This window comes from Falco naumanni, chromosome 8, assembly GCF_017639655.2.
Source record: "Falco naumanni isolate bFalNau1 chromosome 8, bFalNau1.pat, whole genome shotgun sequence".
NCBI lineage: Eukaryota > Metazoa > Chordata > Aves > Falconiformes > Falconidae > Falco > Falco naumanni.
This window is the reverse complement of record NC_054061.1, coordinates 46214967-46242259: the sequence shown is the minus strand read 5'-3', so window position 1 is coordinate 46242259 and position 27293 is coordinate 46214967. Positions and strand designations below refer to the sequence as shown.

General features: G+C 40.7%; 2 protein-coding genes across 7 annotated transcripts in view; both read left to right on the top strand.

Annotated features, from left to right (window-relative positions):
- Positions 1–5187, top strand: part of ATF2 (activating transcription factor 2) — a 52046-nt gene extending 46859 nt beyond the window's left edge. For all 4 annotated transcript variants that reach the window (XM_040602913.1, XM_040602912.1, XM_040602910.1 and 1 more), the window contains one exon: positions 2496–5187. In XM_040602913.1, coding sequence (XP_040458847.1) covers positions 2496–2722 — 227 coding nt within the window. In that variant the 3' untranslated portion in view covers positions 2723–5187. The remainder of the gene's footprint in view (positions 1–2495) is intronic.
- A 16155-nt stretch (positions 5188–21342) lies between these two features.
- CHN1 (chimerin 1) overlaps positions 21343–27293 on the top strand; it is a 102913-nt gene continuing 96962 nt past the window's right edge. Inside the window, exon 1 of one of the 3 annotated variants that reach the window (XM_040603307.1) lies at positions 21343–21799. In XM_040603307.1, coding sequence (XP_040459241.1) covers positions 21715–21799 — 85 coding nt within the window. In that variant the 5' untranslated portion in view covers positions 21343–21714. Of the gene's footprint in view, positions 21800–21918; positions 22126–27293 lie in introns of those variants that run through there. The other 2 variants (XM_040603308.1, XM_040603306.1) reach the window with 2 other exon arrangements.

Here is a 27293-nt window from a genome sequence, read left to right as displayed (position 1 = left end):
ACCACTGTGATACTATTACAGACATTTCTTTTGAGCAGTGTTATCAACATTAAGTTAAGGGATAGAGAACAATGAAAGACCTTCCTTCTCTGGCTGAAAGATAATGATCTACCTTACTTCCTCTATTACCTCTGCTTATCTTGTAGCATTCAAAATGCTCTCTTATCTTGTAGCATTCAAAACTAACCCTTTTTCTTGAGAATAAGGAGGATTTGGCAAACAGGAAATCAGGGACCAGCAAAAGAAGCAAAACAGGAAGGCTGAGATTCATAGGAGAGTAACAGCATCTCTGAAGAGAAGGAGCAGGTGCTACAGCGGGGAGACTGTATTTGATACGTGTTGTCCCACTTGCTGCCATTTCATTCTGTCTGAGGGAAAGAATATGTACACTCATAATTAGTAGCGCCATATTTTTCAGGAAGTAGCACTAGAGTTTCTGTTTTTGACAAAGTTTGCATGTGTTCCTTCTTACTTGTTTTTATATGAGATCTTGTAGGTCTTGATAGAGCTGTAGCAAAGATGAAATCCTGTTGAATAGTGTTAACTGAATTGGCACTTATCCGTGTTCTTTCTGTTCTTGAATGGGCAAATCCTATTAAGGATCACGAATGTCTTTCCAGAAGTATTTTCATTTTCTTCTCCTTGCTGTATACAGTTACCGCATAACCTTAGGATATGTGGTAATTGTCAGCAGACCTTGCTCAACATCACCTGTCTATGTCTTCTTTAATGCTTGAAAGATCTGTTTTTGAAAAAAATGCAGTATCTGTAAAATAGTTGACCTCGTGGATAAGAACATCATGATACTTTCAAACAATTATGTCCATCTCTTGTAGTACAGGTATAAGAGAAATTGCTGCCTAGTTCATGTGGGCAGTATTTCTTAGAAAGAAATGCAGCAGTTCTGCTTGCTTGTCCATCCTTTTTGACCTTACCGTTCTTTTCCAGAAGCGGTCAATAACAGAACTGTTGGTTTTAGGCTTTTAAGAGGAGTGTGTTATTAGTATGCATGGGGTTGCTCAAAGATCTTGGTACTGGGGTCTTGACTTGCTAATTTACTGAATTTTCTTACCCCATAGCTCGTATGTCTTATAAAACTCAGTACTTCATAAACTTCATTTTGTCATTGTTTGTTCATGCTTAGTGTTCCTTTTAGTTGCTACTGTTGGCCTGGTTTTCTATGGAAACAAGGCTACGTTACCAGTGGTGTTCATCTTTTGGTGTTGGTGTCATCCTTTCCCATCCCTTCTCCTCCCTCACCTGGGTAACTTTGGAATTTGTAGGCCGATCTCAAGCAAATTTGAAAGGGATTGCAAGGACGAGTCTAGAGGAAATCAAGCTTTCTTCCATTGCTGTAGTTCATGCTGCTTCTGGCTGTTTGTGTGTGTCTTTCTATACTGTTATGTTACACAATAGCCAGGAGTGTTTTAAAAGGGACTTCCAGTATCCTGCCTGTATACTGGGTTTAAGTCGGGGTATAAAACTAGTGTGAAAAATGCTTGAAAACACTAAGTAGCACAAAGTGATACAAACAAGTTATAATTAAAGTTGATTTCGTAGTTTTAGTGTTGAGTGAAAAACAGTAGGCTTATTTTCTTTTCTTAGTTTTTTTTTTAGTCTTTAACTCAGCTTTTAGCTTGACAGCGTTTGCATAATGCTTTGGCTAACTTTTGCAACTCTGGAAAAAAAGGATTATTTTAGCATCACTAGGATGTCTGTGCAAAAAGACATTTTAAATCATGCTCATTTTGTAAATTCTAGTTTTGCGCAATGAGAATTATTTTCTAATCTGTTTGCGCTGTCATGAGAAAAAATGATGCAATTGTGTGGCTAATTTGCCTCAGATTTGTGGAGAACACCTGAAGTATTCTTGAAGATATTTTTAAAATCAGATTTAATAATTTTAAACCTTACTGAGAGGCATTTGTATACTAAAGAAGTTACTGAACTTCACTCTGTTAAAAGAGTTTGGGTTGAAAACTTCTGGAAGTATTGCCCAATTAATATAGTGGTGTTCAGAATATTTTTTCAGATCATATTCATGATCACAAATATTAATTACTGAATGCAGAATTATTTTCATTTGATTACTAAGCAATCACAGTAAATGGTGTATGTTAAAAATCTGAAGCCAAGTCATATAGCACCAATAGATCTGGTAGCATTTTTAATTTATAAATATTGCTTATTGACAGAAGCATTCATCATTAGAGTTATGCGTGGCGCCCACCATCTGTTTTACTAGGCAGGATATGGGACAATTTTAATGACAACTTTGAAGATCTGAAAATGTTCATTTCCTGCGTATTCCATACTGGCATCCGTATTTTTCACTTACCAAGTAGTATTTTCTTCTAAAAATGAAAATGAGATTGTTTTGCAATTTGTGCTGCATTACACCATGATTTCTAATTATTTTCGGGATGATTGCTGTTACCTGGGACATGGTGATGTGCATGCCAAGGAAGAAAATAAATAATTTTTTTTTTCTTCAGCTGCAGATAAAGATGACAGTTCAGAAGACATATCAGTGCCAAGCAGTCCACACACGGAAGCTATTCAGCACAGTTCTGTCAGCACGTCCAACGGTGTAAGCTCAACTTCCAAGGCAGAAGCGGTGGCCACCTCCGTTCTCACCCAGATGGCGGACCAGAGCACAGAGCCGGTGCTTTCCCAGATCGTCGTGGCACCTCCCTCCCAGTCACAGCCTTCAGGAAGTTGATTAAAAACTTGCATTGCATCAGTTTCTCTAGATATACATTTGTGACTTTAAAGGGAAATCAACAAAAGACCAGTCTCCATCTAGGAGAAATTGTAGCTTAAAATTACTCATTTTTAAAAATCCAACTTAAATTTGGCTTTAACGATTGGCAGGTGAAGATGAGACAGAACACCAGTTCTAGTCTCTTTGCAAAAGACTTTATTTTTTTTTTTTAAAGTATTAGTTACATTAGTTATTTTTTGTGCTTAATGTGTAAAGTGTGTGTACAGTACTATGTGGTTTATTTCATTTTTAATTTGGTATTATTTCAGCAAACATTGGGGTGAATTACTAAAGGTCATCCCCAAGACTGTGATAGTAATACTATGTGACATTTTTATACCAAAGTTCTGCATAGTCCCTATTGACTTTGTAATGTTAGCAAGGTCATAAAGCACTAGGCAAGAGAAAGACAGTAACAGTAAATTTGCTTTTAGTCTTTTTGCCTTTTTGTTGTTTTGCACATTATGAGAGGAAGAACATTGGGAGAAAAACGTTTGGGTTGTTGTTATGTATAACATTTTGGTTGGCTTTTTAACTGTTGGGGTTTTTAATTTGTTTAATAGGGCCAGTACAGTATATGAGATACAGTACTCTTATGCACATACCTATCGTAGGTGAGGATCATTACTAAATAATTTGATTTTTTTTTTTTTTTTTAGTTTTAAATTGATGTCAGGTGGGTTTTTTTCCCCTCCAACACTTTCATTCTGGGGGGAGGAGAGCTTTATTTCTCCAGTCAGAATAGATATCTATAACTACCCTTTATTGCTAGGCTGAAACCAGTAAGCATATTGTAAAATACAGGGTTATCAAATATGGAATACTTGGTATTCCAAAGTAGGTCGATATTTTGTGGATTTTTGAGTCGCAGACTAAGGAGGTTACTCATGGTTTTGGATGCCAGAAAAGCCTAAAATCCTTCTTCAGACAACTCAAGACTTTTTTTTGTCATTGTCTTGTATTTGCAAGCTAACTTGTACTTAATTCTTGTGTAAGCACTGTCATCTTTTAGTAGCAAAAATTTTGATACCTTTCTTGTGGAAAAAAAAAAAAAATCAGTATCTACCGTATCTTGGAAACAATGTAATTATAATGTGGTGTGTGTGGTGTGTGCGTGAGAATGGTTCAGTAGTTAATGCCAGCAGTCTTTTGCTTGAATGTTTAAAGATGCCTTCAATGTGATGCTGGCTGATAGGTGATTGCAGTTTTAAAATGTTATTTACTGTGCGAACTTGGATAACTAACATTCCATGATGTAGTTTGTTTCTGATGAGATGATTGTAGGTACACTTTTTCTCATTATCCAATCATCTGTAGGATATTGAGTTTTTTAAATGTGCCATTATCTATTTTGATTCTGTACTCATGTTCAAAATACAGTACAATATTTTACAATAGATTAAGTTGTTTAAAAAAAGTAGATGTGTGCTTTCAGGTCGGAAAACTTTGTATAATAGCAAAAACAGATGCATAGTAGCAACTGGCAGTAAAGCAGGATTCCATTATGTATATAACAAAGATTTAATGCATTTATAATGGGTTGTGTAGTTCATTTGCTCTTCCTTCTCCACACTATACTATGTGTTTTTAAGTGTCAGTGCCATCAAGTTTCTATTTGATTCAGTTTTAAATCAAAAAAATGTAATTGATCCACAGGAAAATCATAATTTCTACAATATATATACAACCATACTATAATGAAAACTGGACAAAGAAGTATCTAAGTCATATATGTATCATTGCAGGGCTTTAAGCATGAAAATAATAGGGATTCTACATATTTTGTATTTTAAAACTAAGAAAGCTGAGTTGATAACCTCATGTGTTTAAAAGTCTTACTTTCCCAATTTCAAGATAAAAAGCTGTAACAGCTATTGAATGTTTCCAGGGTGGTGAAATACAATGGACCTCTTGTGAGAAGGAAATTAATTGCAAAGGCACAAAATGTGAATTCTGCAAGAAAGCTATACGGTCACTTTTCATTGTGGTTTTGGTGGACTAGATAAGGCCTCATTGATTATACTATAATTTGCCCTCCTAAACACAAAGGCTTTTAAATCATATTTATATAAGTGGAGTTTTTTTATAACAAAACTGTTGCGCTTGTAAAATAAGTCTACATAAGTGTATAGGAGACGTGTAAACAGTTAATGAATTTAACAGTGGGGCTGGAAAAAGAACCATTAAAATCTGTGTTCAGCAAATAGAGAAAAGTTATTAGTCGTACTACCATGGATTCCATTTTGAGACGTATGTCACACTACTTCTGTACTTAGCATTTTGGGTCTTTACATTTGACATGTTTCACAAACTGTACTGTTTCCTTTTATGTGCAGTTTGCATGAGTAAATCATCAAAGAGAATAAAATCTATCTTTAAGTTATGTTCCTATTTTAATGAAATTATAATTGTTCTAAAAGGCAGCACTGTCTTCAGACTTATTTCTTCACCTTGCAATGATCAGCACTTTTCTGGAAGTCATTACTATAATGTCAAAGTAATGTTACGGAAACGAGAACGCATATGTTTCTTTAGAAAAGAAGGCAAATTCCATTGCTCTGCAGTTGAGCTCCAGCAGCTTCTGAGGAACAAGCCTTGTATCGTTACTTCCAGGAGCCCAAGGTAATCTGCAGATAAAGGAGTTCATAAACATAGCTTGGTGATCCCAGATGCTGCTCGGGCACTTCTGGTTGCCCCGAGTTCCACAGCGAAAGTGCTGTGTGTGTAATCAGAATTTCCAGCTAACTTCCAGGTATCCGTATCTTAATAGGCATGAAGTCGGGAAAGAAACAGCTATAGTCAGGTGGACTGCTCACAGTTGTGTTGTGAAAGGTTGAGAAAAACTCATGCCTTCGTGCTTGATTTTCGGAATATTAAAAATGGTTTGGGCTTATTTATGAATGTTGGAAGCATATGTGGAGTGGCACATTCTGTGTTTGTCATCATTTGAAAAGCTTTTGACAGAACCCTGATAGAGAGGCTTTGGAGGAAACAAAGGAGGTAGAGTTGCTGTGTACTTGCATTTATTGCGTGTTGAGCAAAGGAAGTTGAAGCAAAACAGCACCCAACTTCGAATCCAAGATGGGAATAATGGCCAAGGCCTCTGGCACTTCATTATGTTCTTTTTCTGACTATGAGTTACACTTGTCGTGCCTAGGAAAAAAACACGAAGGCTGTGTAACATGGCAACGGGGCTGGGGGGGGGTGGAACCAACCCACTTTTAATGTTTGTATGTGCTGTAAAAACACCTGGTTTTATACCTAACTATGCAATCCAAGTAAGCTTTTTCCTCTTTAAAATGCTAATGGAGGCTGGGCAAAGAAAGATACTTCACTGATGGAACGAGATGACACAAGTGTTGGATGAGCAGTGATTTCAGCTACCTGAATTACAGAAGTAATTTGCTTAGAGACAGACACAAACATTTTAATTGGTCATCATAAATGATAATGAGGAGAAAACATAGTGAAATTAAGTGCATCCTAATAAAGTAAGGTATGTTAAATTGCACTGAAGGAAATTTCAGCAATGCTTCTTGACATGATTAATATACTCATGACAATGTGTCTAATGAAGGTTGTTTGCATTTATATGCTGCCTGTTGCTTCTCTCAGTAGAGAAATAATTTGAACTGCACTCATTTACATTGCAGAGCAGTGAGTGTAAGGCTGGGTTACAGTAGCCTTTATTTTTAACCATCATTATCAGCAGTAACATAGGAATGATTTATTTAACCCCTGTCTTGTGTAACAGTGTGTAAGGGTGGGTCCAGATGGCAGTATCATGAAATAATTGGGATTTTCAAGGTTTTATATCCTTTAATAGTAAGCTTCCTTTTAATTTTAGGTTGACTTTTATTTTTTTTCTTCATGGAATTAAGATCATTACCTTTCTTGTTCTTCACTTTCTTCTTCTTGAAAATATTTTTGTTTGTTTGATCAACCCCTGAAAGTGCTTAGAGATTAGTGTGGACCTTCTTTCTGCATATAGCTTCCTCCTTGGTTGTGTTAACTCTCTATAGCAAACTTTCAGGAACTTAGTAGTCGGGAAGGGAATTTCTACACAGTGTGTATCTTGGCTTCTTTAGCCAAAATAGATAGGAGAAGCTTATGAAATCTTGACATTTACATCCTCCTAGAAAAAAGATACATTGCAAAATGCATATTTAGATCTGGAAGATTGTCCTGAATCTGCAGTATGGGATTTTTAGTGTTGCAAAATACCTTATTACAGGTACTCTGCACAACTAATGAATGCAGGTTGTATGCTGATGGCTTCATAATTCTGCAAAATGCAACCATCTTCAAAAAAAGTTTCTGACGTCCTAGATGTGGGGTTAGTTATCATCTAATTACATGGCTATCAATAGAATAATGAGACACATAAACTTGATCCAATTTGTGTAACTGTTTTAAGCCTTGCTCAAAGTCTCTATCCCTCTTCGATTACCATTTTTATGACGCCAATGTAGTTTCAAGCACACTTTTCCTATGCATTTCTGGTGAAGAAGTGGGAGGGGAGAAAAGGTTCTTAAATAAACCACCTGTAACAATTTAATCTGGGAATGAATACTTAATCAGAAGAGTGTTGTGCAATCTTTATGCAAATATATTTATTATTTTTAATCCAGAGGTAAAGAGACTGTAGCTGAAGCTGCGCAGGCTGATTGGAAATGGTAACAAGTACAAAAGGTACAAAACTACTTGAAGCAAGGAAAAGGAGTCATGCTTCCAGGAACTTTGCTTTTAATAGCGGAAACAGAATAGAGCAGGGAGCGGGCAGTATTTGTAACCACTTTGGACAGCAGGGCCTGGTGATACCCCAGCTTACAATTAATGAGCTTAAAGGATAGTACTCCCTAGCTTAGGGAGGTCTGCCCGCGCTGGGCTGGGATGAGCTTCAGGAACGCGTGCGCTGCCGCACCGACAACTTCAGAGGAACAGGACCGCAGGTAACCAGGTTTTCCTCATCTAATTCTTGCCTATGGCTACCTTAATACGTCAAAGTACAAACGTGAGCTATTACAATTCCATTTAATACCACCGGTGGATTGCATGTAATGAATGCAAGTCTGACGGGCGTGCTCAGCTACCTGTAAGACAGAAGTTAAGGTCTATGTTTTTTTTCCCCATTGCCTAAAAAGTTTCTGTTCTTGTCTCGCTGCAAGCTAGGATTGGCGTGGTACGTAAATAGTATTTCCCTCCTTTTAGCTGCATCACTTGTTTTAGACCATTACAGAATGCAAAAATACTGTCTTTGATAAATTGCTGGACTGATGGATTTTAGAAACTGAATGATTTTAAAAAGCCTACTCATTTATGTTTAAATATAAAATGGGAAATTACATCCACATCCTGTATCTAGGATTCTAATCCGGAGAAAAGGGAGACAAACAAAGAAAGAACAAGACCTTTGCATTAGCAGCAAACAAAATAAATTGCCTTTCTGCATAAACTGAGAAAATGAAATGGAGGGAAAAAAGCACAAACTGTTTGCCCCCTATTCCCTCTGAGCAAGGTGCTGTGTTTCGCTGCTCAATGATACCAGCCCTTTTCTCTGACACTCCCTCTGACACAAAGATGCATTGTGTGATGATCTATTTCTTAAAAATGTTTACAGTGATGTTAGGAGTGTTTTGATCTCGTGTGAGGTAAGCAGCATAAACATCCTGTTACTCATAACTCTGTGTTGAGAAAGATACTCTTAAAGGTGATATAATGTATAGTACAGTCATTCCAGTTGCCTATAAAATGCCAGCAAACTTTATAGCCAGCATGGTTACGATTTCAAAACAAGCAGAAGGCTAATAGTTCAGTTTTCTTGTTTTCTGTCCTCCCTCTCAGCAGAATTGTTTTAAAGAGCTAATGATTTTTGCTGAAAAAAAAAGAGATAATCCTTGTAAATACTGGACAGATGCTGTATATTTCACTGGATGATAGGAACATTTTGAAAACTTGATCATTTTCTTGAATATTTAATGAACCTTAAGCTATTGAATTTACAATTTATGGTTTTCACATATGTGTGAATATAGAAAAGATTTCTTTATGCTGTCTCTAACAGTTTACCCAAACTTTTTAGAGCTCTGATTCTAATAGAACTTCACTCTTGTTTTTCTTCTATAAATTATGCAGCACTCTCTTGAATGCTGTGTAAGAAGATTGCTAGCCATAGATCTTTGAGCTGTTCCCAGTCACCATACAACTAGAATGCTGTTTCTGAGTCGTCAGCATAGCTGTTATGTGTCACTTGTGCCTCTCATAGGATACAGCATCGGCTTCCTTGGGATGGAAACATGTTATACTGACTTGGATGATTCCCTTCTATGGTCTCTAAATCGTAAGTACCAGTTTCTTACATAAACTCTGGCCTTTTCCTTCTTCCAAAGGTCTGGCAAAGTCATTTTGTTTCAGGAAAGAAATGCATGATCTTTACCTGCTCTTGTAATTTCACGTCTAGTTTAGATTTAGTTGTTGTTTTCACCTATCGGATAAGGGCACACCCCCCTCCCCTTAATGTAACTGCCCTTTATAACATCCTGCGCACCCAGACATGTTTGTAAGGGTGCATAAAATCCCGTCTAGGTAGGTCTTGTCTACCTAAGAAAATGTCACCACTTTGCCAGTTAGATTGTTATAAACACAAACTTCTAGAGATTGTAAATATTTGTTTTGACATGTCTGTTGATTTATTGCAGTCCACCTCATATTGCTGGAGAATAGTATTAAGCTACATAAATTTTTAAAAAGTGCATGTGTATACTTTGTAAACCAATACAAAGCCACTTAAAATTTTGCCATATACCATTTCTTAAAATATTTTACTTCAAGCAAAGCATGTTTTCTACAATGACAACTTCAAAGGAACTTGTACCTGTTTGATGAAGAGTTGAAGATTAATTTTACTCTAGTGAAGTTAGATTCCTTCTACAATGAGGCTTTCCCAAGCAAGTATGAGAGCAGGGCCGGATTTAGCTAGCTGCTAATCACCATCAATGCTCTTTCAGTAAACATAATTTAGTCAAAGAAACTTTGAGTGGTGCACAGACCTTCTGTACATCATGATCCAGCAATTATCTCTCTGTTTCCCTTCTAAGTCAAAATTGCATTTCTTTCTGAGGCCCAAAGTTACTCCTCAAAAGTCACCATCGTACCTAGAGCTTTGCGGTAGCTTAGTCTAAGCAGGGAAGTTTTTTCCTCAATATTTTCTCAGTTTTACTCCTCAAGTGCTCAGAAATCCATGATATTAGTGTTTACGGATTATTTGAATGCTGCCATGAGCCTCCACCCTGAAAGACACTGACAGTTCATCTGTCTACCAGCAGCCATTTAGCCCCTTGTCTGCAGTTACCGCTGCTGCTACCATTGGAGCTGAAGACCCGTAAGAGCAAGAGACCTTGGTACGAGACCTATACTTTAGATACATTGAATATATATTAAAAAACACTTGCAAGTGAAGTGTTTCTGAAGCATGTTGATATGCAGTTTTATATTACACAAAAAACTTGATTGTTTTTCAAATAGCATGCTTGGAACTTTGAGGTTCTGTTCTGGAGTTTTTTGATTTTTCTTTTAGAACTTCAGTGGGAAATGAAGTTATATCAATATTCTGATTGCTGAATTTTGCTGTGATGAACTGTTGAACAGGCTGCTATATGCTCATAGCAGCAGTATTTATGACAATCTAATGAAAAAACACCCTCCTAACATTGTGTGTATTTGCATACAGGCCAAATTAAATTCAATTACATTTATTGAAGGTGTTTTGACTTTCTGTAAGTAAGAGTTAGCTGTACTCCAGTCTCTTTTAAGAAAAAAGTTAATAGTTCACTTCTCAGTCTCCTGTTTTGCTGCAAATTAAGGGAAAATCCTCTTGCTTCGTTTTAGTCTGACATGGAAAGGCTTGCAGATGTTCAACAAGCTACCTATATATCACCCCTGGATGTGCCCAGTAGAACTTCACTGCACCTCTGGGTAAGGTACACTGTACCCTGAAAAGATTCAGAGTAGAAATGTCACCTTTTACAACACAGCTTGTACAAGCTTAAATTAAAATGAACCGGTGCAAAGTATAACATTCATAAGCAAATATTTTGAAATTATTATTTCATCATAATCAAAGTGCAACAGCTCTGTTCCTGAACGGGAGTTATTTTTTTGTACTGCAATCTGTATTAAGGGTTTATCCAAAAATAACACAGGAAATACTGCGTACAGTTATTAGAGCAAGGCATTTCTGGCAGATTTCCATGGCATGCTCAAAGTCTGTGAACTGGCCTACATTTGCCTTTCATTTAAAAATGTGGAAAAGATTCTTGGTAAGTGCTGGCTACAAAAGCTCAAAGCCCTACCTACTGAGCAGAGGTCTGAAGAGTCACAAGCTACAGTTAAACAAAGGATATCTATAAATTTGCAAGTAAAAGTGTCCTGTGTTAGTGATGTCTTGCTTATACAAGACAATGGATAATAAATTATTAACCGAATGAGGTAATTCCATTTCCTACTGTTTCCTGCTGTCTGTAACAAGTAATTCGAAACCTGGGAATTTCTAATTTCTCAGGAACAAAATGCCATCTAGTGGTAACTGCTGAATATTTTGAGGAAATACTTTTTATATTGACATAAAGTTTTCATATATTTCTTCCTGATAGTCTACATTTTACAGCACATTAAGCTCTTGAGAGAACGAGATAGAGAGGCTGCGGAGAAGTACAGCATCCCCAAGCCTGCGCCTGGGGAACTCCCTCCCTTCCTCTGCTGCCAGTCTTGGTGGTGGAGCTTTCCCCTGCTAAGGGTTCAATAAACTTCCATACATAGTTGGCAGGCTGCGCCTTGCTGTTACTTGATAATAAAATACAAAAATGTTGATTTGATCCAGTGCTGTATGGAAAGAGCTGAAAGCCACCTCTGCTTCACTGGCTGTTCATCTCTCCCTCTTCTGGTGGGGGGCTTTTCCCTCTGGGTCATCATTTTCCAAGTTGCTCAGGGGAAGCCAGTCCCTCTGCTCTTCTAATGAGCTACCAGGGAATGGTATAAGCCTCTTCACAGCATAGTTTGCCTACTTGACTCCTTAGAGAAAAAAAAATATCAAAACTAAAATTTGGCCTTTAGAATAGACTCCTGAAAAAGTAACTGCCATGACCTGTGTTCTGGAGTTGAATAATAGACTTTGCTTGTACAGCAAGAACAAATAATAAAACCCCCATAATTTTATTTGAATCTATTCATCAGCGTAAACTGGGGATAGGAGTCAGCAGTAACACCCTGCATGTGATTTGGGCCTACTGGTGGAGATACTCCGGCTTTATAAACAGAGCTGACTGAGGAGAGCTCTGCAGCCTCTCATCTTTCAACAGTTTTGCACTTCATTGTGATGGGGGTGGTGTTGGTGGTGTTTACGGGTCTGCTTTTTCTGTGCACTATTTGCGTTTCTCCATCTACCAGTCTGTTACCCTGTTCCATTGCAAGATGCCCGCAGCAGCACTCACCACAGCTGTAATTAGACTGAAGCTGTAATTAGACTGAGGGTCTCTGAGACATATCCTGCAGGCTGGTGCAGAAATCTAATTTGTCCTGCTGACATTATTATAGAAATCGGTGAAGACGGTTTGATGGGCTGTGAAGGAGTTTGCGGATGGATAAAGAAATCCTTCATTTTGATTCTTGTTCTGTATGCTAGTTGGAGTAAACTGCAGCAGACCAAGAGTCTGATTAACAAGGGCACTCACAGCACAGCTCACCAAGAGGGTAATTTGAGAGTTGGTGCTGCTGCAGGCTCGCTGCCCCTGCTGTGATGCCAGCACTGGCACTTGTGCACTCATTGGGCCCTCTGGGATGCTGCTGCTTATCTCCCTAGGCCACGGCATCAGGCAACGGCCAGTGCAGCTGCAAAGAAAGAGAAGAAAGCAGAAACAGGACTAGAGCAGCACGGGTTTAGGTGGGAGTGAATTGTCGTGGAAGCACGTTTAGGTAAGCAGAAGGGGAGGAGTTTGGGGAGCGTTGGCAAATGCAGTCTAAAAAATCTTCAAATCTGTCTTGTTTGTCCTAGCTAAAAATACATGAGGAAAACCCTAGATCTGGGACAACTGCTTAAAGCCAGAATAGTGGCTTCTCTGAGTAACAGCTGCGGTCTTGCAGGTGTTGTGGCTGCATCTGCCCTTCACTCTCAAGTTTTCAGAGCAGCAGGATGCTTTGTAGAGGATACAATTCTCCACAAGCAGAAAGAAGGTGTTCTGTTGTGCGCGCAGGAAATAAAGGAAATCTTTAGAGCAAAAGGCCATGCAATCTAACCTTGAAATAAAGGGGAAAGAATAGTGAAAATAATCTAATTAGTAATAATCCATCTGAACTTTGCATCCACATTTTCTGAAGCTATCAAGCTAAATACAAATGTAAGTGAATGGGTATATAGTGCCTACAGAATGTTTTTCATTCCTTCAAAGAACTGGACAGAACACAGGCAATGTTACTTCTAATGTTTGGGTTGGTTTTTTTTTTAATCTTTGTATGGGTAATGATTATATGCTATAGAGGAAATTAATTTTAATGTTGTATAACATGATAATCTGGATGCTTTTGATTTTGACACTCTCAGAGAATAAACCAACTGCATTTCTTTGTCCCATGTTCCCTTAAAGCACATTATTAAAAATATGTCCATCTGGGAGCAGAAAGGAGAGCAGTTTTCCCTTGGTGGACCAAAGAAGCTGTTTTCTAAGAACAAGCAGCAAATTGTCAGCTGAAACTTTGCTGCAACCCACAGTGAAATGGTGAGGGCCTGGCTCCCCCTGCTCCTGCAGTACTGTAAGGTGTTTGCCCAAGAGCTTTGCTTAGTTGCATCTTTTCAACACATACTTCCTTGACTTACTGGAGTTTAAGAAAAAAAAAAAAAAAAAAAGCAGCTCTTTGGAAACTGCTTCCCTTATCGGTGAGTTGCTGCTGCAGATAAACTGAATTCTGAAGTCATTGTATTTGCACAGGCTGAAAGCATTGGTATCATATCTCTACTGCATGTAGAAAACGACTAGGAACTGAATTTTGGAAGGATTAAACCAGGAATTAGTTTCATATATATCTATTTGATTGGGGTTTACAATTGAACTTGTGAGGCTGAATTCCAGACCTGAGGTTGGTGCGGTGATGTGCAAGTCAGATTGCAAGATCAGCTGTGTGATCTCTGCTTTTGTTTAAAATAAAGCTGCTGCGTGCACAGCTGGAAAGTCACCCAGTCTTAATAATTGTCTCTGGCATTGCCAATTTAGGACCTGGATATCTGCTAATTTAGTTTTGCTCTGTTGAGGGGCTTTCCGCGTGTCTCGGTTAACAATAAGCAAAATGTGCAGAACCAGGGGATGTAATTGTTTTATTAATAAAGAAAGGGGAAATAATAGCTTTTTCTCCTTTCCCCCCCTCGCCTCCTCCCTCAGAAAAAACAGTGACATCAGGTACAGAAAAGAGAATTTTCTCTCTGTGGGACACGTAATAAATTATGTTTTTTGGCACAGATAAAAGGCTCAGAAGGAATCAGGTAATTTTGTCCTTTCATAAGGAATCTTACTGTTGTAAACTTGCAGTTCACTAAAATTATTGTGAGGCTGGCAGATCAATTAATGAATAGTGAAAATCTCAAATCCTAATTAAATCTCACTGTCACTTCCAGGATTGGTTTATCTCCTCTCCAGAAATACTTGGTCTGAATAGCTTGTTTAACAGGAAAAGCTATTGATCTCTTCAATAACACTTTAGAATCATTAAGAAGAAGAACTTTAATCTTCTTCAGCTTTTGAAATTGCTTTGGTTAATGTCATCTGTCTGTGACCCTAAAGAGCTAATGCTGGTCTTGAAAGATACTTCCAGTGTTATTCCGCGCTGCTTTTTGCACCCTGCTGCTGTTACCTGCATACTTGCAGAGTTAGCTGTTGTGAAGGAGAAAGGTACCACTAGTGCATGTGCTTGCTTGCTTGATTTGGAGGCGTTCGTATTCCCCTTCAAAAGTCTTCCTGGTGGAAGAAAACACACCTCTCTTAGAGATTTATTGAACTACAAGTTAGTTAGCTAATGCTTCGGCTACCTCAACACTTTGAGACTTGGACTTAAAAGCATCTTCAGGTCATTAAAGTTAATTCTACAAAGGTACTTAATAACTGGATTGCATATGTCTGTACAGCAGCAAATTCTCAGAACATTTCCAAAGTTCACTTCTTATTCATACAGTCCATTTTCTAAACTATCACATGAAATGCAGCTTCAAATCTGTTGCAATTTGCCTTACTAGGGCCCATAGTTCCTATGGGCACCCTTGTTCATATAAAGCACATTATTGAGCTTTAAAATACCCTTACGCATTTAATGTGCTCTAAAACTTAGACATTCTTTCAAAGAACCCTAGGTATCCTACAAGATGCAACTCTGAGAAGTAAGTTGCATGGGATAAGTAATACCCTTATTAAAAACGTTATTTTTGACTGGCTTCAGTAACACATACATTGGCTTCTCTAAGAATGTAGAAATCGCTGTGAGGGCTCTGGTACTAGAAAGTACTAGAAAGTCAAATAATTGCACTAGGAGCATGCAGGTTCTATATAGCACTTCAGAACTGCAGGTTTGGGTTGCTTATGAGAAGGTTTAATTTCTTTAGCAATTCTTCAAAGCCATCCAGTGGATCTGGAAGTGGATTCAGTAGATCTAAAGGCTCAAATGATTGCATGAAAACCATTGCCAGTTCTGTGGCATAGCTTATGGCTTCAGGTAGGAGCTCATCTTCTCGGGGTTAAAGACATTTTGAAAGTCAGGACTAGAAGTATCTTGCAGATATTTTTACTTTTTTTTTTTGATGGCTAGCTTGTTCTTATTTTTTAGTGTTTATAGATGAAATTTTATTCATAACAGTTTATTTCTAAGACTATTTTGCCAATGGCTTGCCTTCTGCTTTTTAACTTGCAATTATCAATTTTTTTCAAATACATACAAGCACTACTTCAACTAATGCCTTGATATGTATTTCTAAGCATGGTATAAAAAGGAAATATTATGAAAGTTAAATAGAAGCTATAAGCTGCATTTTACAGCCAGTATAAACACACTTGGGTGTTTTATAGCCATTCATATTATCTCCTTTGACACTTGAGGCTTGTCCCTAGGAGACAGAAAGCAGAAACTTCCTGGAATTTCTGTAATTAGCCTGTTCATTTCACTTAATAAAACAAGCAATCAAAACCATACTGTGTTTCATACACAGGGCTCTTAAAAATGTAACTTAGAGTACATAGCTTTTACATCTGCGCAGAAGTGCAAGCAAGTTTGAAATGTCCTAGTATTTTAATAATATTATTAATAACTGATTTGCATTAGAAGTCTATGCTGATGGGATATGCTAGTAAGTATGCATACAAGCAGTAAGAAAGCTCATAAAAAGGTGGGTGTTAAGGTATATTCAGACCAGCTGCAAATAAAAACACCTTTTTGCCGTTATAGTTTAGTCACTTGCCTGTTTTGATGCTGCTCACTCTAAACATCACCTGGAACTTGTTGCAAGAGGAAAGCTCCAAGTGTCAACGTAAACCCCAACAGGCTGAGGAGCCACAATCCACAGTGAGCATGAGGGTGACCAGCACCTTCTTCGTGTGCTTGCACCCTCAGGAAGCTCACACCCTAACGGAAGGTAAGTCTCAGTTTGGCCAAACCTAATAATCTATATGACAGTGATTATAAAAGAAATTTGGGTAGCTGTGGGGTTTCCCTTTCCACATAGCACACTTCATTTTCTAATCCTTTCCCAGCCTCTGTCCTCAGACATGCAGGAGACAGGAAGACCAGTCCTTCCTCCGTACAGCTGTAATGTTGCAAGTCCCTGTAAATTTGTGTTTGAAAGTATTAGAGTTTGTCAATGTTTATTAAATTAATAATAAGGTAAAGGTGAAAGCTTGGAAGAAAATAGGAATGAGGTGGTTCTTGTCATGAAAGGCAGGGCAGGATACCTGTTAGAGAACCTAAGACACCTAATTCAGAGTAAAAGAAGGTCTACTTCAGCAGTACCTAGCCCAGCATTTTCCATTCTCCAGCCTGCTTAGGTCAGCAGTGTCAGAGCAGAGATGTTTATGAGGGGGGCAAAGGTGGATGTTCTCGGAAAATGCTGCTGGTTTTATCTGTTGAATGGGGAAAGCTGGCTATGAAGAGCAATTTAGGTGGAGGTTTTCTTTTTAATGGAAATTACATCAAAGATTAAGATCGTACGATTTTGCCAAGATACATAGATAGCATCTACTACATCCTACCCATAGCACCTGTTCATGTAATTCTCATCACATTTATGCATGTCTCAGAAATCCAATTAAGGGGGAATCATAATGTAAAAGAAGTCCTTAAGAAGTATTTTAGAAAGGACTTTGCTCTGCAAACATAGGCGATTGAGGGCTTTTTTCCTTTGATGCAGTTCCATTTAAAAATGGCATAGTCTCGTAACATCAGTCTAAACACAGCAAACTGTTTAGACATTAAGCATATAGCTTGAGCTTAGTTTTAAAATTAAGATTGTGCTCCTGTGTTGCTTCCTCGTAGACCTTGTGGTGTTCACTTCTAGAGCACCCAGAAAAAAAATCTAGCTTTTAAGGTTGTCACCTATGTCTGTTAAGCACTTTTCATGACCCAGAGAGCCAAAGCAGGCATGTTAAGCCCATTTTTCATTTCACTGATGTACATCACCTACTGTGTACCTAATTGCTCCAAGTGGTTATGGGATATAGTGCGATTCCTATTAATCAGGGTAGGATGCCAAATGTGAGTGTCTAATGTGGTAGCTGTGATTTAAAACAGAAGCTATGGTGGATATGTTACACATATCTCACTTTCTTTGGCAATGATTATAAAATTCAACACACAAGTTCCTCCTAGTAACTGTTACTTTGCCACTCTGTACCCTGTCGATAGAAGGGGGAAAAAAATTAATTACACCAAAGCCTACAGACTAGCATAGATCCCAGTAAAACACTGATCGCGTCTGGTTTGCAAAGGTCGCTCGTAGCAGCTGTACTTGGTGCAGGGATTCTGTCTCCCTCTATGTTTGTACAGTTTTGGGTAATATTGTGTTTAAATGACATTGCCATTAATAATGAAGATCAACAGCATCCAAAAGATAAGCTCAAATGCCAGTTCTCTCATCAAAGGGAGAAAGATTATCCAAAAGACTGGTAATGTGCAATGACAATTCTGGGTTTGGTGATAGGCTTCATGTCATTTTCAAATAACTGTCATCTATATAAACATTAATTTTAACTAGCAAGCTTTGGTAGCCAGTCTTCAAACTTTTTATTGATGACTTTTAAATTAGCTAGAATAATTGAATTTATCTTACTGAACAAGTGGTAAAAATCCGCCTTGCTGTTTTCCAAGGAGTTTTGTTGCAAATACTGTGAACTCTGAACCTGCCCAGTAAAGCAGCCCTTGGCCGCCTCCCCACCTGACCCACAAACTCCCAGCAGTTACACATTAGAAGCTAAATTAAATTCTGCACGTGACAAGGCTTCCATGGTGCTGTTTTCCTGCTGTCAAGGGGATCTGTCACAGGAAGACACTAACCGTCATAAGATGCTACCCCTATTCATCAGGTAACATCTCACTGTGTCTTCAACTTTACTGTTTCCCATTAGTACAGGACAGCCTTAATTTATGGGTTTTTTTTTCTTCACACAACATTTTATTTACCAGCTGGGAAGCTTTCTTTACAGTTGTGTATAAATCTTTAAAAATGTCAGTGATTAATTTTAAAATCTCATTTATCACTATATGATTAGTGAATTAGTTTAGGTTTGAAGAATAAATGTCAGGTAATTAGAAGCAATTTTGTACCAGACCCTCAGACAAGGTGGAAAGGCCACTGTGGAAAACAGGCCACTGAGGAAAATGAGCCACTGCTGCTGCGGTGCTCAGCACCCAGGGTGAGGGGGCAAAAGGAAAGGCCCAAAATAAAAAAACCTCAACCGCTGGAAACCAAACCAAATCCCAGTAATGAAATTTTACATGAAGAATGAAGCAGCAGTAACTGACTACAGTATTTAAAGAGCCTTGAGGCTTGGGAGACAAGGCAAGAAACCTACTGAGGGACAATGTGCAGGCCAGAAAATAGCACGTTATATGTATATTTCTTTTCTGGAGACTTCATTCTTGAGGTACACTGTAAATACACCCCCAAATATTCCTACCAGGTGGCAAGTATAATGGTGCTTTTCCTGTAGAATGTAATGCTAGCAAACACATTTTGAAAAGGGCTTTTCAAGGGCTTAAGATCCAGAGGAACAAGACACCAAGCTCATCCTCGCTGACATTTAAATCAAGGTCTTGCAAAACAATGTCCTCTTTTGTGCTCTCTCCTGCAAAAGAGCCAATGTGTGAGCTGGGGTCTCTCTGAATGAACAGCTGCTCTGGCTGAAGAGGGCCAGGCTGGGGCTTTGCTTGGTAAGCTTCAGCTCTCTTCTAATGAAATTCCCAGAGTTGCAGTTGAATCATTGTTATTGCTGGTGCACTGAGATGTTCTGGCTTGATAAGGCATTATGTAGTTTTAAGATAATGTTGTTGTTAAACAGAAATTTCCATGAGGATTTCAGGTCCATTCAATAAGCAGGGTGTGGGGGAAGGGACCTTTGCCTAGTGAACTTCAGGCTAATTTGTTTTCTGATTTGCACCTTTGATTTCTTCCTGCTGTGTTAAGGCTATCAGCCTTTGTAAAAGCCAGAGTCACCATCAGGTAAAATGCTACGTAATGCGTACGGCCACTCTCCTTGCTACCCCCAGCACCTTTCTTGTGCCAGCACCCGGGAGGGCTGGTAGAGAGCTCTGGGTGTGAGCCTACTAGCGAGGCCGTTCCAAAAGCTGCTGCTGTTCTCTGCAGGCTGCTGGAGCCGAGGCCAAAACAACCTCCCAAACCAAGCAAATCATCTAATCAGAAATAATGATTGAGCAAAATTTGTTTTGAAAACTCAGGTCAGCTGCAGAATTCTTCCTGGCACAGTAAAATATGACTCTAGTAACTAGCTGCAAAACGACCAACGCGCTTCCCTAGGTTTTAGCCATAACTGCATTATTGGCAAAGGCACTCTTAGACAATCGGAGTGACTAAACTAATTACTCAGACTGATCTTAACAATTCTAGTATTGATAAGGCCTATTATGAAAAACAGCATTAGTCTCTCTAAACAGAAAAACATTTCTAATGTAAATATGCAATTCAGTAGATAGCAATAAAGGTTTTGGAGCAGTGGAAAAGTAAAAGCTGCTGTTTAATTGAAGGAAGTTGGAGTAAAAGCTTGGAATTTAATTCCAGGAAATGTAGGAGGCAAAAAACCCCATCTGTATGAAGATCCAACTTATTACCAAAAAGCAAAGCAAAACACTCTGTGCACACAAAGGTCAAATCATGTAGGCAGAATGGCAAATGTTTTTTGTGTTGCTTTTTTCAAAACCCTTTTTCATCTGTTTTCAACTTTTTTAGCTGTGCAATTAAAATATTATTTCTCAGTAGCCAGCCGCTCAATAGACTTTTGCACTTTATACATGCAAAATGAAAATGTTTTGTGAAATCAGGCCCATCATGCTAGCATTCATTTGGGAAGGAACAAAATGAAGGAAACAATCACTCTAGGATAAAATGTTTATTTTTTTCAACTTTGCACACTAAGCAAAATATATCAACACAAAACCCCATGTTTTGAAATATTTGACAGTCATAACAAAACCCCATGTTTTTCCTGTTGTATTAAGTAAGATTTAAAGATATTAAAAACTCTCTCACACAATCTCTCCCTTTTGTTCTCTACAAAAACATTAGGCTGAATTCAGAGTATGAAAACCCATGTGCCGCCAACTACATAAACCACCCATTTTTCAGACAGACCTTTATGTTTTAGCTGCCTTGTTAAAAGAAAACATATTTTATGTACTCTGTGACCCTGAGTCACATTCCCACAACTGGAACCACTAATTGCAGTGGCTGTAGATGCAGCCTCCACACATGCCCTTGCTCCTTCAGACTGTCCTATGGCAAAAACCTTGACGCTTGCCTCCCAGAGCACACCCGCTGTGGGAGCCACCACAGGACCCCAGGGCAAGGGCGGGACAGGCTGTATGATGTTCATCAAAGCACCTGCACAATCTGCCTGCCCTGGCTGACATCTCTGAAGCCTCTGCTGAAGATTGTGGATTTGCACAGCTGCAATGGATTAAATTTGAGTAAATAATTTGTGTGAAATGTGCTCAGGCTGGATTTGAATTCTCAGCACACACAGCTTGCAACTGAGAGACGAAGTAATACTTGAAAGTGAGAAACTACTGTCTCACTAAATGAGAAAGGTCTGGTTGTCTTGCGCATCCTGGGGAAGGTCTGCCGTGCACTAGTAAACGTCCGTTTTAAATATCTGGTTTCAGGTTAAAAATGCAAACTATAAAGGCACAATGCTGACTTTTCAATTAAATGCTTTTTGATCTAAATGTACAGTCCTGGACAGCGAAAATGCCGGCAGCCGGGCTGGCTGACATTTCTCGCACCAGAACATCTTGAGAATTCCACAGTTTTGCTCTCTTCACGCTCGCTGGCGTTTTAGCGGAAATTTTCATCTTGCTTTAAAAAAGCCGATGTTTCTCACAAGACCGTTGGTTCTTCCCGCGCAGCAGGTAGGCACAGCCCCGCCGAGGCTGAGGAGGCGCAGGCCGGCCCTGCTGGGCCCTCCCCGGGCACAGCCCGCTCGGGGCCGGGGCAGCCCGGTACCCCCCGGGGCCGCTTTCCCCACAGGGTCTCCTCAGCGGAGGGCAGTCGTGCGGGACGGCCCCGGCGGGTGACCGAGGGACGAGCCGTGTGAGGGAGGGAACCAGGGCCGCGGCCGAGGGGGCGCCGCCGGCCGCCCCGCCTGAGGGGACGGCGCTTCCCTTTGTGCCCCGGCGGGCGGCGGGCCGGCCGCGTTGCCATGGGAACCGTCCCGGCGGCTGCGGCGGGAGGAAGGCGGGTCGTGTGGCGGCGCAAGATGGCTCCCCGAGGCGGCGGGCCGCAGCGTGAGCGCGGGCGGAGGGGGCGGGAGGGGGGAGCTCCCCGCCGCTGCCGCGCGTCCCCGTCCGCCGTCCTCTGTCCCCCCCCCGCGCCCTGCCCTCCCCTCCCCTCCGCCCCGGGCCGCGGCCGCCCCGCTCCGCCCCGCGGCAGCAAGTGGCAGCGGCCGCCGGTGCCGCGGGGCGCCCTGACAGCCCCGCGCCCAACTTGTGTTGCAGGCGCGCCCCGCCGCTGATGCGAGAGCTGCCGCGCCAATGCCAGCCCCGCGCCGCCCGGCCAGCCCCCGCCGCCCCCCGGGCCCGCCCCGCCGCCGCGATGGCTCTGACCTTGTTCGGTGAGTAACGCCGCCTCAGCCCGGCGGGCGCGGGGCTGCCGGCCCCCATTGTCTGCGCACGGCAGCGCCTGGGCGTGGGCGCCGGCCCGGAGGGCTGCCGCAGGCCGGGGCCCGCCGCCCCGCGCCCCGGGCGGCTGAGGAGCGCAGGGCGCCCCGCGGGCAGCCCCCGGTGCCGGGCGCGGAGCGGAGCCGGCTGCCGGCCGGCCGCGGCGGGCGGGGGCCGACAAAAGTTGCGGCGCCTCAGCCAGCCCCGCGGTCGCCCGAGGAGCTGCGCGGCCGAGGCGCGGGCGGGCGGACGGGGACCCCGCGCCCCTGGGTGCGCCGGGTGCCGGCTGCGTTGGCCGCGACCGTCTGTCGCGTTCCCGCGGCGGTGTTTAACGGCACGGGCTGGTGGAAGGGCGGCTTGGGAGGTCGGGAGCGGGCTGTGCCCGGCCTGAGACAGCGCGGGGAGCCGGTGTCTGGAAACTCGAGTTTTAACTGTTGAACATGCGGGGCCTCTTTTAAGTGAGGGTTAAGCTTGCTTATGCTTAATATGCTTAATTTTACAGTGGGGGGCGAGGAGGGGGGGAAGCAACAGACTGCTTCTAGTAGGTAAGGTAGGTAAATGCAACAATTTGAAAGAAAGCAGAAATTAGCATGGCTAACATCGGTACAGAATAAACAGGATAGCCGGGGTATTCCTTCTGGTAGGAGGCTTGTGCACCAGAAGTGGTTTCTAGCGAATAGGTTTAAGTGATGATTTGGAGTCTATTCATAGTGTTCAGACTGTGGATTTTACTTCCCATGTAAACAAATTACTCTCTTTCATTCACCTCGTGATTCTTGGGCTGGTACAATTTCTTAAAAGAATAAACATGATTTTACGGCTTTTCTTAAAATTTGACACCTGCTATATTATTATGGCATATTAAGCCCCATCTAAAAACGAGTTTAGCACGTGTTGCAAGATAGTTCTCCGTTGATAACGTCTATGCGGTATTTGATTTAACTACAGTGCTGTCACTTGAATTTGTATTTCCTCACTGAGTTTTTCAGGATGCGAAAGGTGGTAAATTGTAATTCACATTGCAGTAAACTGTCTCAGTCATTATAGGCCTGATCTTGTTATTGAGTTCATGTGAGCCCCCAGACTTCTGGAGGAGCCGGTGCAGGTAGGGGGGCCCTGCACGTTGACGGTGGCAGGGCTGGCATCCAGCTCTTCACCTTAGACCTGCAAGTCAACATGGGGTGCTCAAATGGCAGATTGTCTTTGTGAAATAGCCTCCTGTGCATATTACATTGTATATCTCTGTAACTTCAGCTTGTTAGGAAAAGGCATAGGTGGTTACCCAGGCGCTCAAGGACCACTTAACCAAAAATCAAAGTTTTAAGCTATTAAAAATACACACTTTTCTCATGGTGAGTAGTTAATGTGTCATTACAATCTTTGGCTCCAAAAATTAAGAATGTTTTAATTTCAGCTTTTAAATAAAGTGGTACTCCAAAGTCAGGAACCTGGGGTTTTTTTAAGCTTATGTGATTCTTTTTTCATTCACATGTATTTTATCTACTTAATGACATTTTCTGTTAATATAAATCTGCATTACGAAGTAAATTGAATTAGGTGGTTTTGTGTGCAATCACACCTGTTGTTAGAGGAAATGACATTGGTACATGTAAAAGATAATGAGCAGAGACGATAGAGTGGGGTACCCTGCTGTGCATAGGTTTTAAACAGTATCTTGCCAAGGGTAAAACCTCAAGATTTCATCCTTTTAAGAAAGCACAAAGTGACAATAAAACAATGCAACATATAAGGCTAACGTGTGTCAACAAATGAGTGTGGTGCCTTTCATAAATATAAAATCTTTACAGTATGTCTTAAACTACGAACGCAAGAGTGTAAGTGGGAGTTGTGTAAATGCAGAAAATGTGCAATATGTTTGCAGATAAGATTGTGATTAACGTACGGTTGAGTTAGCACAGCTTACTGTATTGCCATGTGTCCTCTGAGCTGAGGTAGCTTGCCGCACTTTGTCTCTTAGTATATAACAAAGACAGACTACAATATGCTTGCTTTGAACCTGAGGAGTGTTCAGGCTTTATCCTGAATTTTGGCTGCCTTTGGATAGTTGCATATTGAGTTACTGCACCAAAGCTGACCCATAGTAACTCATTAAAAATATAACTCACAAAAGAGCATTTTTAAATTTGTTTCAATGTAAGCCCCTACCAAAGCAACACCAGCAAATCTGGGGAAAGGCAGAATTAGTCTGTCTGAATTAATGTATCTGTTTTGAGGGATTAAGCACCTGTAATTGTACTAATTTAAATTTACACTTATCTTGTACCAGTAAAACTGTTCTGAGCAAACTGATCCTGAGGGAGGTGTTTGCTTTGCTTCTGCTCATTCACATAATTTCTAGGCTGAATATTGCATATTTTTTTTCCTAACCCATAATGGTATATCACAGTGAACCAAATTTCACACATTTTAGGGCTGCTTCTAATAGGATGTGCTACAAAGTGTATAAAACTTGAGATAAATTGCCATTTCAGCTTGAGGGGGGAAATCTGCCAAGTTTGCTGGGTCCTTTTCAACTAATGTGTGTATGGATGTGAGCACAGCAAGAGAGAGGAGAGGGATGGGAAGTGTCATAACAAGCTTTCTCCATGCTCTTGATACTGTTTTATGGCTGTTTTGGTGCATAGTCCAAAGATTGTACTGAAAGGGGGCGGAGTGATGTTGTGGATTCTGGAATAAAATGGACTTGTAGTTATCAGGTAGTTGAGAGGTCAAGGATGCCTTATTTTTTCTACTTGGCAGAGTGGTTGGGATTTTCCTGTTCCTGTTGGAGGTTGCGCTTTGCTGCTGTCCTCAGAGCAGCACCATGTAGCTGCTGGAGCACTAAATGCAGTTTGCACCTTTGAGGTGGCACCTTGAGACTCTTTGGAAAGTTGGTTGGGAAAAAAAAACCAACAAACTTCTGGTGTATCAGCATCATTTTTATGCAAAAAAAAAAGGCCGTTACCCTTGGACTATATGTGTCTCCTGACTTCTTACTCATTTTCAGTTACATCTTATTGTTCAGATTATGATGCAACATCAAAGCACAAAGGAGGGAAATGTTAACACTCTTCGCTTTCTCAGCCTTAGTTATTTCAAAATTTTTCTCTTCATCTTGTCATATGCTCCTAACCAGGACGTTCCAAAGTATCCTATGCTGACTGTTGGCTGTATGGAAGGTGACAGGGAGCTGCCCATATTCCCACAACACAGTTGTACATCTGATGAGTCTGTGTGTGGTGTGGGTTATGGGGGAGAGGAGGTGATCGGCTCCACAGAGATGGAGAGGGGGAGCTGCCCCTGTTGGAAGCAATCAGAGATGGGAAAGCATGGAAGTTTTAGCTGTTACCTATCAACCATGTTGGCTACTTCAGGCAGAAGTGTTGCCCCAACAGGGTTCATAACAAAGTTATGGTGGCAGAAATGGCCTGTTGTGACCATAGGTGGTCACCCACATGTGACACAGATTTTTGTGGTACCCATAGAAGTAGGGTTTCAGCAGTATGTTGAGTTTGTGTTCTAGTGGCCAAGCACTTCGATCTTGTACTAGGACTGCATCAGCAGAAGGCTGAAAGACAGTTAGTATTGAAAAAGTGATCCGAGAAGTGTGCATGTGGGGGGAAGCCGCCTGATCCTGTTGTGATCCTGTTTGTTGCAAATAATAGATGTGATAAATTTTATATTGGTGAATTGCCTACCAAGAGTTGATGGGGATTTTGAAAGCGTCTTTGTTCACAAAACAGTGCCAACTTTCACACCCAGTGTGTGTAAATGTCTGGAACTTGAGCAGACATCCAATTCTAGTGCTGTTTTTTGTCCTACAGCAGATTCACATTCCCTTACAAAAGCTTATGGTGATTACAGATGTAGCCTCCTTTTTCTTTCTAACCATTTCTTCCTGCTTTCTGCAGCAGCTGGAATGGCATATTAACCACTGTCCTCTGCCATTTCAGCACAAAGTCCAGTGGCTTCATACCCAGCCTTTGTGGAACTGGGCTGACACCACTTGCCTTTTAGCAGGGAAGGAGCTGAAGGATAATACCCACAGGTTCTGCTCCGCTGAATCCCTGTGAGGCGTAGCAGCTTCAGAGAGACAGGAAGAGCAATCAGTAACGTTTCTGTGGCTAGACTTCCTAGAACCCATCTGTTAATACCCTAAGCTGTGAGATCTTGCGGTGACATGGCTGAGGTGTGTGCTGTAATTCCACTTGGATGACTCAAGTATGGGAAAGATAACAAACAATGCAGAGGAAAAAGGAAGTGTTAAGTTATCCCATCGCTACTGCTGTTTGCTTGTGTCTTTGAATGTCCTGAGACATGTTTAAAGAAAGTCAGCTTTGTACTTTGAAAGAAAAAATAGTTTTATGTTGCATTTTAGTGCCTGTGAGTTGTCTTTAAGTTTTATGAATTCCCTTTCTGTTCATTTGTTTGCTTATCAACTCTCTGGTGTGAACAAAGGAAGACTTTTCAAAACGGCCAGGAGAGATCTTCACGGACATATTTGTCATTAGTTATTCATGCTCTTGCTTTCTTGCCTAGAGCCTGCCAATGGATAAGAACTCACCCTCCTGAATATTGGTTAAGAGATGAGAAGTGAAGCAATTCTCTTTTAATCTTTGAAGTGCTTGCACTCTGATGAGTGGGTACAGATGAATGGGATTAGAGACAGAGCTGTAGTCAGCATGACAGATAGGGTTATTTAAGGAGATGATGAACAAGGGCAGTTTTAAAAGAAATTTATAGGGAAAATATCAGATGGAAAGAAACAAGCAATACACTGCTACAGGCAGGAAGGGTAGGGACAAAGAAACCAATTATACTTCCATTTCAGGTGTCCATATATTGAAAGTGCATGCAAATATTAATTTGCCCACTTAACAGAATTCATTTCCACAGCTGTGAGCTCTGGTGTCATACTGTACAGAAGTAATTTTCTATGAATCTATTTACTACTATTGGTATGAAGCAAACCTTTTGAAGTAAGTTCTTCCATACTTGAAATGCTAATTAACAAATTACTATTTTAAGTCCTATGCATCTGTGATTACTGTGCTCCATGCAAACTGTACTTACTGTCTCGTGGCTGCTTTGAAAGGTAGGATATGCTTATGTTGGTACAAGC